The sequence below is a fragment of the Drosophila arizonae genome, chromosome X, assembly GCF_054131065.1.
Source record: "Drosophila arizonae isolate 15081-1271.41 chromosome X, UAZ_ARI_1.0, whole genome shotgun sequence".
NCBI classification, from domain to species: Eukaryota; Metazoa; Arthropoda; class Insecta; order Diptera; family Drosophilidae; genus Drosophila; species Drosophila arizonae.
Window position 1 is genome coordinate 12,585,761 of NC_142927.1, and position 14,253 is coordinate 12,600,013.

Genomic DNA, 14,253 nt, shown 5'->3' on the forward strand with positions numbered 1-14,253 from the left:
TAACTAGCTTTAAGACTCTTTGATTGACTCCCTCATTGATTTTTCAACGAGTTGGACAGCATAATAAATCAGCTGTTAGTCGTATAACGGTTCACATTGCGCACTGGTCCATTTCGCGCTCATCGACGTGACGTCACTATTACTATCAGTATACATTAATCTAATAAGAAAAACATCGCCTGCCTGGAAAAGTAAGTAAAGCAAATGTTCCCAGAAACACAAAAGGAAAAAACAAAGCTATAAGGTATTAAAAATAACGTACAGCATTTTAAAGTTTGGATTCATAAATAATTTACAAAGAGCGCACATATTAAGCATAACCTTATATTTTGCACCACGTGAGAGTTCGCGTAGAATTCGTATGCCGCATGCGCAAGTAACGGTCTTTCTGCTAATACGTGTGACGTACGTATGCTTCGGTGTGTGCATGTATTGTACGTCAGCAGAAACAGCAGCAGCGTAAAAAGAAATTGTTTTCAGTTTCAGTTGCTGTCAGCATTTGTCGCACAGTAAGCAGTCAACGACAATTGCAACGGTTTTTGTAAGAAACACAAAAAGCAATATATATACATATATAAGCAAAAACAAAAAAAAAGGGGATAGGAAAAGTGTTGAAAAACCACAAGTGGTAGACAAGAGTTGAACAATAACCGAAACGGCAAAAGGATGAAACACAAAAGCAGAAACTTATGAAGCATTTGAAAGTGATTGTGTGTATGTGTGTGTGTGGGCTTGTGTGGCATATGGAATAAAAAAGGGGCATTCAAATTTAAATCCCGTACGTTGCAGCAGTGCACAGACGCGTGTGTGTGTGTGCGTGTCTGTTTGTGTGTGGGTGTATGTGTGTCTCGGTATATGCGACTTTTAATGTATGAAAAGGTTTTCAAGGAAAACGGATACACACTGTTTAAACTTTTTTTGAAGGTGCAAAATGCAAGAGCAAAGTTTCCACACTTCTTTCATTCTTATTGTCTTTTTGTCATTTTGTTTTTGTTTTGTTATCGCTCAAGTGGGCGTGTGAGTCATGTTGCGAATTGCAAGTGGTCGCCAGGAGCAACAGCAAAGCGTACGAAAAAAATAATAAAATAGTACATGCACACGCACATATGGAGGACTGTCGGCACTCTAAACAATATGGCTACAATATGCCGTTGTAATGCATTTCGTTTTCTGTTACACTTTTATTGATTTTACTCCAATCTTAATACCATTCTTTTTTTTTTTTTTTGCTTTCTTTTTGATACTTTTTGAGCAGGCGCTGGCGTTAATTGAGTTGATGTTGATGACATGCATAGGCGAATCGTTCGCGCCTGCCATTCGCATTTACAACTGAGCAACAACAACAGCAGCAGCACCAAAGGCGAAGAAGGCGTGCAAAGGCAACAACAACAAAAATAGCAACAACGACGCATACATTAACAGCTAAAGACGCGAGCAACAGCGCCAAGTGACAGACGGAGCCAGCAAACTAAAGCGAGTGAGGCAGAGAGAGAGAGAGAGAGAGAGGGAGAGCACGCAAAGCAAAGAGTTGCATGTGTGTGTGTGTGCAATATGGAAGACCTTTTTCTGCTAATTATCAAGGAGTCAACGGGCACCAAGCACAACGCGCTGCGACAAACGGCGCAAATTGCTTACGGTAAATGTTTGCATATATATAAATGCTCTTCGTTTTAACGTGTGTGTGAATGTGTGCGTGTGTGAACAACAACAGCAACCACAACAATAAAAATCAACAGCAATGGTAACGGTAACGACAACAACAACGGCGCATTGAAAACATGCAAGAACGCAATTTCCTCTTTTGGAGTTGTTGCTTTTACTGTTCTTCCTCTTCGCTTGCTACACATTATTGTTGTTGTTGCCGTTGTTGGCGTGTCCGCCCTTTTGCACATCCGTTGGCATTTCCTTTGTTTTATACCCTGCAGCAAATGAAAACAGTTTGAAAAACGGGATTGTCTAGTTGTTGTGTGGAGAATTGAATTAGAACAAAACAAAAGTTTGTATTAAATTTAACATAAGATAACTGACTTACAGTTGGATTTCAAAAGCTGTTATATACATACTATACTATATACATACTATATATACATATTTCTTTATTAAGTTGCGAAAAGTTTATATCGAATTTAACCCAAGCCGTATAATAACTAACTTAAAGTTAAATTTCATAGGCTGTTCATATATTTATTTATTTAGCCATACTTAGCTGTCTCTAGGGTATAAACTATTCAGTTACTTTCGACTTGTTCTCTTGGCTGTTCGCGGACCTTATCTTTGACCGCAGCGGCAGGAAAGTAGGCAACTATTTGTGGCTAGCTTCGCCTGCTTCAATTCATTACGCCATTTCGACCTAATTGCTGGCCTAGAGTATACTCTAGTCGTACGCATTCAAGTAGCCCATTTATCCCGTTACATTTTGTTGTTGTTGTTGTTGTTCAATAAGTTTGTCATTGACCGCGGCAGCAGGAAAGTGGGCAACCATTTGTGGCTAGTTGCCTGCTGATTCGTTTCGTTGCCCGGCGTAATTGCTGGCCTGGTCAGAGCGCCGTGCATTTAATGCTGATAAGCCACTTAGAGCGTTTCGATTTCGATTTCGTTTGACCATTTATGTATTTGCAGATAAACTTTATCGACAGCATGGCATACACAGGGATCCATCGCACGAGCTGCGCTCCGTGTGCTTTACGGCATTGCAAATGGCCTTGGACACGAAGCGGCCAAAGTTCATCACAATGGGCCTTAATGGTCTGCATGTAAGTAGAAAACAAAGAAACAAAAGCAATAGCTAAAACACATAAGCAAGCAGCTTGGTATGAACAACAAGGGGCAACAAAGAGGCGGACGAGTCAATTATCGAACGGGTTTCCAGGCAATTGTCCGCCCGTTTCCGTTTCCGTTTCCGCACCGGATATGCTCAGACTGACAGCGGACACGAAATTGCGAAAATTGTAAAATGAGTTTAGCTAATTGCCCAAAGCCAGTCAGACAGACGGACGGATAGAAGGACCTCGTCCCACTCCCAGTTCCAGTTCAGTTTTCCTATCGTACAAATCCATCATAGAGAATTTCTATAATTATTGAGGCCAAGGCTAACAACTGCAGCTCACGCAATTTTCAATCAGTTCTTAAGGCAACCTGAAGAATACTGCGAATTGCACTTAGAGTAATGAATATAAGGCGAACTCTTACGAAATATGGCTTCTTCATTTATGATTGCGATTGCTCTTGCTTTCATTCCAAGAGCTACACTTAAAATAATTAAGAAACCGAGCTGGGACTGAAGTACAGACGAGGCGTAAGTCTCAAGACTTTTCAAATCATTTCGATGGACAAAGGAGCCTTTTGAGCTGCACTTGAATTAATTAAGGAGATTCCTTAAAGTAAACTGAGCTAGGACAAAGCGTATTGTTGTGATATCTGATATTGGTGTATGCCAATGCTGACGTTTAGAAGACTTTAAGAGAAATGCTTGCCATACAACAAATGTGCTCTTAAAGTTATTTATCTAAGCTACTTGAAAACCTCTATTAACAGTTAGATTCAGTAGGAATCATTCTAGCATAAGTTTGCACTTTTTATAGAGTACTTTATAATTTTATTAGATGACATTCAGAGAGCATTTCTTAGTTTTAGTTGGACCCACTCAAGATTTACTACAAATACTATAGCATACTTTTGTGAGTCTTGACTACCTGCTCTGTTTGCTCTAATTATATCGGTTCTTTTCGTATGTCCACAGCGCGTCATCAAGGATGAGCGCTTCTACATTGGCCTGGAGCCGGAGGATGACTCTGTGTGGCTGCCCTCGCAGCTGCTGCGTGCCACAAATGGAATTTTGCCGTCGACAAGCAGCGAGGACACCGTGGTGAATGTGTTGCGCCTGTTCCTGGCCATGGCCTGCTCGCCGGCCTGCACGCTGAACGGGAGACTGCTCATCGAGATACTATCGCGCTGCGGCGAGTGCTGGGAGCTCGGCTCAAGGGCTATTAAGGCTGCTTCGCTGGCTGCCGCCTCGCAGTGCTTGCGCACCTTCTGCGCATTCCTCATCGAGGAGGCCGAGGAGGTAAAGAAGACGGCGCCCGCCGGCCTGATGACGCAAACGCAGGCATCGGCCGTCTACAACGAGGTCATACCCGTGATGCAGTGGCTCTGCAGTCGCCTGGTGGAGCCGAACGTCAACAATGCGTCGCCGAACAAGAAGTGCGAGAATCCCAGTTCGCTCTATCTAACCGAATGCATCCTGACGCTCAGCTCGGCGCTGCCACGCAACGTGCACGCCAATCCGCACTTCACTTCGTTCCTCTGGCAAAAGTTCTGTCCTACGTTGGCCGCGGCGCTCGGCTCGCCGGGTCGCATTAATCTGGACAAAAAGTTTACCTACAAGTAAGTGAATGATCTGTGATAGATGCTGCTATATATAGGATCTATATATATAAAAATCTCTCTCTCTCTCTCTCATCTGCTTTCAACAGAGACGCTCTGCACATGATTGAGAATGAGGCGCGCGGGTTTTTTACTGGACCCGGCTTGGATGGGCCGCAGGCGCGTTGCGTCTACCTGACTGCGATTCAGTTGCTGCGCATTGCCGGCGCCCATGGGTCGCTGCGTCCAATGCTGGAGGCGCTGTTCCATCGCATGGTCCTGCTGCCGGCGCCGCAGAATCGCACCGAGCCGTTGCGCTGTGTACGCGAGATCTTCAAGAGTCCGGAGCGTCTCATCGATCTGGCGGTCATACTCTACGTGGACAAGAACACGGCGCAGGGCTGCAGCGATGAGATGGCGCTCTTTCGACTGTATGTAAATTGGGTGATTCGTATGGGAATTCGTAATGAGAACTTTTGTGTCTGCTTTCAGCCTGGTGGATGCCATGGAGGAGTGCGCCTATGGAGCCAGTGCGGGCAGCGCCACAGAGGCGAGCCTGCAGGCGAGCGTGGAGTGCATGGTCGCCTTGCTGGATAGCCTGCAGGTCCTGTGCAGTGGCGAGCTGACCGAGTCCATGATCAGTGATCAGATCGTGCAAGTGGTCAATTCGCGGCACGAGCTGCTCAAGGATGCGGACTACTCCGGCCCGTTGACATATCAGAGCATGGCCAGACTGCCGGCGCCGTATCGGGATGCGATTGTGGAGTTTCGGCAAAATGTGTTCGAAACGTCGTCCGGTTCGGAAAGCGAATGTGAGCCGCCGCATGAGCAGGACGCGGCCTCGAATGGTTCGGGCGACACGGAGGGGCCGGAGGATGACGAGCCGAGCAGCTCCAGCGATGAGACATCACGTGTGGAAAACCGCTGGCCCTATTCCCACTTGGAGGCGCCCGTCATGCCCATCCGGACGGACAGCGACAACGATCGCCAGCATGCGCGAGACTTTGCGAAGGCCTTGCGCCAGGATCTGGTGCCGAAGCTGCTGCGTTTGCGCAGCTGCGTCGAACTGGACGAGGCAATGCAGGAGTTCGCGTCAGCCGTGTGCCAGGAGAACAGCATGAACTTCTCCGATTTCGATTACAATCTGACGGCCATCAATGCGGATGGCATTTACCTGGCCATCTACTCCTCGCTGCTGCTCAGCCTGCAGCTGATGCGTGCCGGCTACTACGATCAGCACTCGGTGAAGGAGAGCATCTTGGTGCCCATGTCGGAGCAGCAGTTCGTTACCTCCGTGCAGAATACGGGCGTGCTGGTCTACCTCTCCTCGCCCTGGCTCTGCGAGCTGTATCAATCGGTTATTGTTTCCAATATACTGGAGGCCATGACACGTCAGCAGCTGGACGGCAGCGGACCGCGTTGTGCCCTGGTCGACATGCTCTGCGATGCCGGCGGATTGGCCAACACGCAAATGCTATCCGAGTGGCAGCGCCTGCAGACGGCGACAGTGAAGCACAGCGATGACGAACAGCACGACAAACGACGCGAGGCGGCAAAGAAACTGTGCCGCCGCCTGCTCACCTGCTGCTGGGACTCGATGGTCATTGTGCTCAGCTCCGGGCTGGGAGATCTGCAGAGCACCGCCTCCAACAAGCTGGTGGCGCTCTCCAAGCGCACGCTGCGCGTCAAGGCCAAGACGAACAAGTCCAATGGAGAGGCGCTCTATGCCATGTGCCTGGATGGACTGCATTCGGTGAGGACACTCATCATCTATATATAGTATTTATCTCAACATCTAGCTAATCCAATGCCAACTTTTGCAGGCTGCCACCTTGAGCAACAGCCTCAATTTGCAGCACTTGGCTGGAAAGATACTCAATCTGTTGGCCTCCAATGTGTGCCAGACGAGCGGGCCACGCATCTCGGCCAGCCAGGCCATGTCCATGGACGTGGTACTCACGGGCGGCCTGAATTTGGGCAGCTACAGCGCCGACTGCTGGCAGAGCATCTTCGCCGTCTGTCGCCATGTCAGCCAGTTGGAGCACGAGATCTTCAGTATGCAGAATCCCTCAATAGCTGCGTCGCCGGGCAGCAGTCGTCGCGATCTGGAGACGGGCGAGAAGCTGAGCAATGGCAATGGCCAGGATAAGCTCAATCTCTCCTCGATTCCCATCGACGATGACGAAACGTGGTGAGTGCTGCGATAAGCCAAATAAGAGAGAGGGAGAATAGATGAGAGAGAAAGGAGGAGAATGAACAGTGATATAGGGGACAGATAGGGAGAGAGACCAAAGAATTGTAAATTTAGAGAGAGAGGGAAACATAGCAACGAGAGAGGGAGTAAATATATGAGATGGGAAGACAAAAGTGAGGAATAGAGGAGAGTAACTGGTAGATAAGAGCCGGGAAGATATACATAATAGAATAGAGTTTGAAAGCGAGAGAGAGAGATAGAAAGAAAGAATGAAAGAGAGGCATCAAGTGAAGGACAGGAGAATATAGAAGTGGTGCGGAAGAAAGAAGAGCGAGAGAGGCTGAAGCATAAAAGAAAAGAGAGAGAAACAAAGACATAGGCAGCGCAGGATAATTTCCAATACCGAATAAAATGGTTATATAATCTTACTACGATATATTCTAGTTAGAAGGTAACAAAAAGAAAAACTAATTATATCTATTTTTGCTTGCAGCGTGGATGTCTACAGCTTCCTGCAGGCGCCGCTGCAGAGTCCCAACACGAACATCACGTCTATCCTGAAGGTGTACTCGGGCACCAATGAGACGGTGCTGCTGAGCCAGAGCGATACCTCGAAGGTGCTCTGCGCGCTGTCCCATCAGGCCGAGAATCTGTTCAGCGATGCGGCCGAGCGGCTCAGTCTGCCATCGCTGTGCCAATTCCTGAAGCATCTGTGCCGCGCCTCGCGCGATCAGCTCTACAAGAGCCAGGTGGCGCGCAAGGGCGGCGGCACGCGCATCTGGTGGCCGAGCAAGGGCTGGAAGAAGATCGACTCGCTGCCCATGTCGCTGCTACTGCATCGCATCGGCGACGTAACGCTCAAAGTGTTCCGCAGCTCGCGGCCGCTGCTGCACGTGCTCAAGGTGTGGGCCATCACGGGACCTCATCTAATGGACGTAAGTGGGGGTGACTCTTTAGCTTAATGAGCTGACCTTGGATGTCCATTGACTTGATAGATCTATATTAATATTGTGCTACTTTCAGGCCGCCTGTCATCGGGATCGCATGATATCGAAGCGAGCCATTGAGTATATCCACGATATCATAACGGCGCTGCTGGTGGAGCAATCGGAGCTGCCCTATTTCCACTTCAATGAGGCGCTGCTGAAGCCCTTCGAGAATCTGCTCAGCATGGACACGTGCGATGTGGATGTCCAGGATCAGATTGTTGCCTGCCTGTATGAGATCGTGGAGGCGCATCGCACGGAAATCCGCTCCGGCTGGCGGCCACTGTTCGGCACGCTGCGGAATGCCCGCAGCCGTATGCTGAACATGAGCAATATCATCGACATCTTTCGCGTCTTCCTCGACTCGGACAATACGCTGGTGTTCGCCAACGCGGGACTGGACTGCATATTGTGTTTGTTGTCCTATTTGGAAATCTCTGGCAATAGCGGCGCCGGCAACTCCGGGTCGAATAACAATGCCTGTGGCGAGGACAACGACAATACGTTCCGGCCGACAGATTTTCTGCACGAAACGCTGCGTTTCCTGGAGCGATGCTCCAGCATATTGGGCTTCATGTACAGCATGCCCAAGTGCCCGAACTTTCACTCGACGTACAAGATCAAGGGCATCTCGTACACGCATATCATAGACGCCAACATACCGAGCTCCATGGAGAACTTCACCTACTTTGGCAACGACTATCTGCAGACGAAGAACGAACAGTATATGATATCCTATAGATCGCTGCACATCGACAAGGATACAATTGTGAAGATCGACGAAATGGACAAGCCGTCGGGGGTGCTGAAGGTGTGGTTCCTGCTGCTGGATGGGCTCACCAATTCGCTGATTGTCTGTCCCTATTCGCACCAGGCGCCCATCTTGCAGACCATCTTTAAGCTCTTCAAGAATCTGATGTCCACGCCGGGCATCGACTTCGGTTTCTACTGCATCAATCATCTGCTCATACCCATGATACAGGATTGGCTGCGCTACATCAACAAGACGGCGACCAGCTGGCAGCAGATTGAGAAGAACTTCAAGCACTGCTGCTGCATGACCACTGATCTGGTGGTGGAGTTCATTGAGAAATCGGTGCCGGAGCAGCGACGTCTGGGCGCTGGCACTAAGACCCGTCTCGCCCAGATCGTGCATCCCGCCGACAATCTGATCTACTCGAAGCTGAAGTTCGTTACGGAACAGCTGCCGGCGGCAGCGGACGGACAGCACCAGACGGGCGGCGCACAGTACGACAGCTGCTCCAGCTCGGCGAGCGATGAGCACAATAACAGCAACAATAGCAACTCGACGAATCCTCCAAATCCAAATCCCAATCTCAATGTCAATCACAATCTGATCGAGTCGCCCACTAAGATATCGGGCTCGGCGACGTTGGCACTGAAGCAGCTGCTGCTCGTGCTGATCGAGTGTGCGGCTCAGTCGCAGGAGGCGATCGCCAGGATCTCGGTGTCGTGCCTGAAGCACGTCATCCTCTCCACGGGCATGCTGTTCAACGAATCGCAGTGGATGATTGCCTGCTCGGCCATCCATCGCGCCTGTACGGTGACAATCGCGCCGCTGCGCCAGCTCTCCTTTGCGTTCCACGAGAAGTCGAACAGCTTCTACGGGGATTGCGCCAACGTCAAGGTAGCGGCGCGCCGTGACAGCACACTGGAGGAGCTGGCACGCATCTATGCCCTGGCCCAGCAGGTCTTCCTCTCCGACAATCAGCGTGAGCCCAACCAGAGCCAGGGCCCTGGCCAGGCGACAAGCCCAACTTCCGCGACAGCCAACCAAATCAAGAGCTCCGGCTCGGGATCGGCGCAGCTGTCGGATGATCGCAGCTATTCGTTTCTGCTGTATCCACTCAACAATGGCTTCAATTCCAATCTGGATAACTTTGTCATTCGCATTCCCTTCAAGAATCTGGTTGTGGGTCTGCTGGCCAATCAGATGCTGCTGCAGCTGGTGGCCAAGCTGTTGCTCTCGCGTCTCAAGTGCGTGCCGCAGGCGGTGTCCACGTGCATCTTCGACAACTATGCCGCCTCCGCGTCGACGCCCAGTCATGACTACGACCTGGACTTCCGCTCCAAGGAGATTCTGTTGCGCTGCGTCAAGCAGTACTTGATGTCCGCCCTGGAGTTCGATTCGCGTCCTGGACTCAAGTTTCTGATGCAGAAGGTCTCGAATATCGAGTACGCGGCCAATTTGTACAAGCAGATGACCTCCTCCTGGATGATCTACTACATAGCGCTGGTCGACTCGCACCTGAACGACATTGTGGTGTACAATTTGGGCGCCGAGGATCTGAACTTCATTTTGGAATCGTGCTCCAGGCTGAACACCACCACGGTCAAGAAGAAGGAGAACTTCGTGCGCTATCTGTTCTGCCTGCAGGATGCCTGGAATCTGGTCTGCGAGCTATATTTGAGCAACTCGGCGCTGCACGACATCGAGAACGGCAAGCTGCGCAGCCAGCAGCAGAAGCTGCCCATGCATCTGGGAGCGGCCAAGTCCATGTGCATTGCCCTCAATGGCAACGGCGATGCGGCCAGCAGCAGCGCCAACAATCACACGGATCTGACCAACGATATCAGCTACAATGGACGCCCCAGTTCCACATCGCCCAGCAAGTGCGTGCAGCTGGAGGAGGAGAATGTGACGATGACCACGTTGATAAGCGAATTTCAGCCAAAGTGCCGCAGCAATCCGTTCGACACGAATCGCCAGGCGACCAAGACGGAGGCCGAGTCCATCTCGCCAGAAATCGAACAGCAGCGCGCGACGAGCATCCTGAAGGACTCGAACTATAAGCGTGCTGCGCTGGCTCAGCTCGTGGTCGCCTCCATGGAACTGTTGCGCTCGCTACCAAACGAGGCCGAGGAGAATCTCAAATTGCTAATGACGCCCACCATCAGAGAGGCGTTCCGACTCGTCCAGCTGCAGGGCAACGAGCTGAAGGTCAACCAATTTTAGGCAATGCTTGTTGAGTTTTATTTTGATCTGTAGACGCAGCTAAACATGCCTCTACACACTCCCGGGTTCACTCACCTACTCTCGCTCTCTGTCCCTCTCTCTCACACTGTCACCCCTTCCCCCTCTCTCTATCCCCCCCTCAATGTCACTTGCATAGATAGTCTCGATGCCATCAATGGCAACACTCAGGCATTCACCAACCCATATCCTTGATTATACAAATATTTGGTTCAACTTAACCTACGTTTAAAGCAGAGTTTAAGTCAACTTCTATCCACACTAACGTAAATTTTAACTCAAACTTAATTCAAGTTCAACATAACCTAACTTGCGGATAAACTTAACCCAAGCTCAATCCAGCCTATGATTCAACCCAGTCCCATTTGGAATCAACAATTCTAAACTTCAGTTTAGGTAATCCTGGTTCAGTCCAAATCATCAAAGTTTATGTCAACTTCAATTCAATTCAATCTAACCTAAGTTTAAAGGAGCTCAAGATCGACTTAACCTCAACGATCTTGTCAATCAGCTGTGTGGCTTTGCATAACGGTTAATTAAGGCTACGTTTTACAACGCACGCGCTCAAACTCTATCTGTATATGTCTCTCTGTTTCTCTCTCTCTCGCTCTCGCTCTCTCTCTCTGTCACTATGAAACACGCATTCCCCAATGCCAATCAACCATGTCTCTCTTTCTGCCATTCTCGCTTCCTCCATAGCAGGCAAAACCATTTCAAAGTAAAAGCTCAACATGAAAAGGCACAAAAAGTAAACAAACAAAAAAACTGAACGAAAGTACAATTCGAATGCTGCAATAAGAAGAAGAAGAAACAGAATACGTATTAATTAACGAAGAACTGCAGATAATTCCAAGTGTAAAATGTAGTAAAACCAAAGAAGAAGAAGATGCAGCAACGTTAGCAACGTAGTCTTGTACATTGTAACTATTTAGCAAAACCAAAAAAAAAAAAAAAGAAAACCTTTTTGAACCACAATTTCAACAGCCCCACAGCACGTTTACCCATTAATTCCATTATAGTCATAGTCTTTCTCCCCCAAACTCTGTCTCTACCACACATTCTCTCTGCTTCTCTTTTATGTGCACCACTGTAAAGCTCTCTCTCCCTCTCTTTATTTCTAAGTTTATTTTAGTCGCTCTTTTTAGAGTCTAGGAGTCCATTACGTAATGAGAAATCAAAAAAAAAAAAAAAAAAAAAAAAAAAAACAAAAACAAAAAAAAAAAAGCAAAGGAAATTCTTTTATAATAGTGGAACATGTGTACTATATATCATCGATCGCTATTATGTGTTGTGCCTAAGTAGCTAACCTAAAAATATTAAAAAAAAAAAGCTGAAATGGGAAAAACTAAAGCAAAATCCAAAAAAATATTTTTGATGGCCTTTAAGCATAGAGCGTAGCGCCATAATCGATTCAAAACTATATGCCAGCCTATATATACGTTACATATAAATATATATTATATACTTTATAAGCGATATAAAACCTATAATATGTATATCTTAGCCTAAGAGCCGCTTTAACGAACTTCTGTATAGCCTGTATATTTTCGAAATTAACAATCTATGAACATATATCGAGATAAAAGTATGCAAAAATCTTAAGAGAAACAAATGATCTATATATATATATATATAGGATCGGATTTCAGCTCAATGTTATAGACATATTTAAAGAGAACTAAATGTAAACTGTATTATAGCTAATAATTTGCCTATACAAAATTATCCATATACATACAACTATATATATATATAGAGTATCTATGAAATTGTATTATCTATTATATATATATATAGAAACATATATATGTATTATAAAAGTAAACATATAGCAAATGTTAACTAACACAAAATCAGTGCCGCCCATTAATCCACGATTACCACCATTAAATATTAGTCAAACACACAGACACACACACACACGCAACCAAGCACAAACACACACACATATACCTATAAAGCCTAGAGTACTTTATGCATACACTTCACATACTTGTATATATACATATATATAGAAACTATATAAGCAAGGGTATTCTGTAAAATTGAGGCTAGAAAAAGAAATTCAAATTTATTTATTTAAATATTTATATTTATATATATATATATATAGTTTATGTAAAGTCGCGCAATGATGTAGAATACCTTCGACATGTATGTATATATCTTGTATGTGAACCGTAGTCCCGCGCTGCCTTTAAACTAGCATACATTTTGTACCAGTGTGCGTACCTAAGAGAAACACAAACCTTACAATTCTCAATACACTTTTGCACTAATCGTCGTCATCGTCGCCGTCGCCGTCGCTTCTTAGCCTCCGTTCAAAACTTAGCTTTAAACGTTCGTTTACGCGCAGCTTATGAAGGACCCTATATTCAAATACATTTAGCCGTACTATACCAAACCATAATCTATATACATACATATATACACAGATATGCGTATTTAAACAAAAAGAGCTAAAGAGCTAGAGATCTATATAGCCATATCTCATTGCTATATCTCTAATTGTACTTACATGTATTATAGTTGCCTCTTGGATATATACTCTATGTTGTAAATGTCAAAAAAAACGAAAGAAACCAAAAAGAAATCATTTTTATATATATGTGACAACTATACAGAAGACTATATATATATAGCGCTACAAATCTATACGTACATATTTACGAGTACTATATATATAAACGAGCATATATTTTTCGCTTCTTATGTTATTTATCTACTTGCCCATCTCTCTTTCAAACTCTCTATCTGTCTTTCTATCTAACTTGTAACTAAAACTAACTGTATTTAAGTGCGAAGAGTAAGAATGACAACAACAAATGAAATGAAATGAAATGAGATACGAGAAATGGGGCATAGCGAAATGATTGAATTGCAAACTATGTATGTAATTCAACTCTTGAAGAGTCCATTTGTAATATGAATGAAAATACAAAATTAAACAACGCTTTCGCAACTTTACTAAAACACATCGAACGCTTTTCAATTTTCAAATTCAACAAATGCGCGCGCGCAACCCTTCACTAGCGCAGGTCACATCACTAGATTTTGTTGACTGCACGGATGGCAGAACATTAAAAGGATAAACATTATCGATTAATCGATACATAAACAGTAGTTAAAATCGACGTTATACAACTTGATTAAATATCGTTGGCGGGACTGGAATTTCCCTTTGAATTGATTGATTGAGAAAATCTATACATTTAATATTTCCCATTTCCCATAAATAAAATAAAATAAGAATTCCAATATTTTGTGTAATTTTGTTGCTTTGTTTTATATATGCCACAATTCCACGTTTATTATGTTGCATGTACATATGTATATGTAGATGCGTGCATGTACTTCATTTGTATTTGTTATATATCTGTATCTGTATATGAATATGTATATCATGTATATTAACACCTTTAATGGCTAAACTTAATTTAATTATTACAGTTAGAGGGCCTTAATTACAAACAGCGGTTTGACTTTTCAGTATCAACTTAAAAATATATTGACGTGAAAAAAAAAATGCCTTAACTTGGTTGTATTAATAATTAAGTGTGTTTCTTTTCTCTTTTGTTTCTCGTTTATAATAGGTTTAGATTTAAGATTTTTAGAATTTTCTGTTAGCTTTTCTTTTGCATTATGTTCCATTTCAATTAGCAAATTGCGCGCTGCGCTGCAGCCTTCTCAATAAAGAATAAAATATTTTTAAAAAA

General features: G+C 45.4%; 1 protein-coding gene across 8 annotated transcripts; it reads left to right on the top strand.

Moving 5' to 3' along the window:
* Window positions 1-226: 226 nt before the first annotated feature.
* LOC108619673 (brefeldin A-inhibited guanine nucleotide-exchange protein 3) lies at window positions 227-13,512 on the top strand. Of its 8 annotated transcripts, none has more exons than XM_089474454.1 (9): window positions 227-244; window positions 1,256-1,636; window positions 2,620-2,753; window positions 3,740-4,383; window positions 4,473-4,793; window positions 4,855-6,115; window positions 6,186-6,553; window positions 7,050-7,491; window positions 7,580-13,512. In XM_089474454.1, exons 2-9 carry the CDS (start codon window positions 1,552-1,554, stop codon window positions 10,517-10,519), a joined length of 6,195 nt encoding a protein of 2,064 aa, XP_089330580.1. In that variant the 5' UTR covers window positions 227-244; window positions 1,256-1,551; the 3' UTR covers window positions 10,520-13,512. The 8 variants fall into 8 exon arrangements, with proteins under 8 accessions (XP_089330580.1, XP_017871877.1, XP_017871876.1 ...); XM_018016388.2 differs by lacking the exon at window positions 227-244 and adding an exon at window positions 357-509; XM_018016387.2 differs by lacking the exon at window positions 227-244 and adding an exon at window positions 395-541.
* The last annotated feature ends 741 nt before the right edge of the window (window positions 13,513-14,253 follow it).

Excerpts from the sequence above, each read along its gene's own strand:
- LOC108619673 (XM_089474454.1), top strand. The coding sequence starts at position 1,552 with ATGGAAGACCTTTTTCTGCTAATTATCAAGGAGTCAACGGGCACCAAG. Across the intron at positions 1,637-2,619 it reads AACGGCGCAAATTGCTTACG|ATAAACTTTATCGACAGCAT; the intron begins GTAAATGTTTGC and ends ATGTATTTGCAG. Across the intron at positions 4,794-4,854 it reads GAGATGGCGCTCTTTCGACT|CCTGGTGGATGCCATGGAGG; the intron begins GTATGTAAATTG and ends GTCTGCTTTCAG.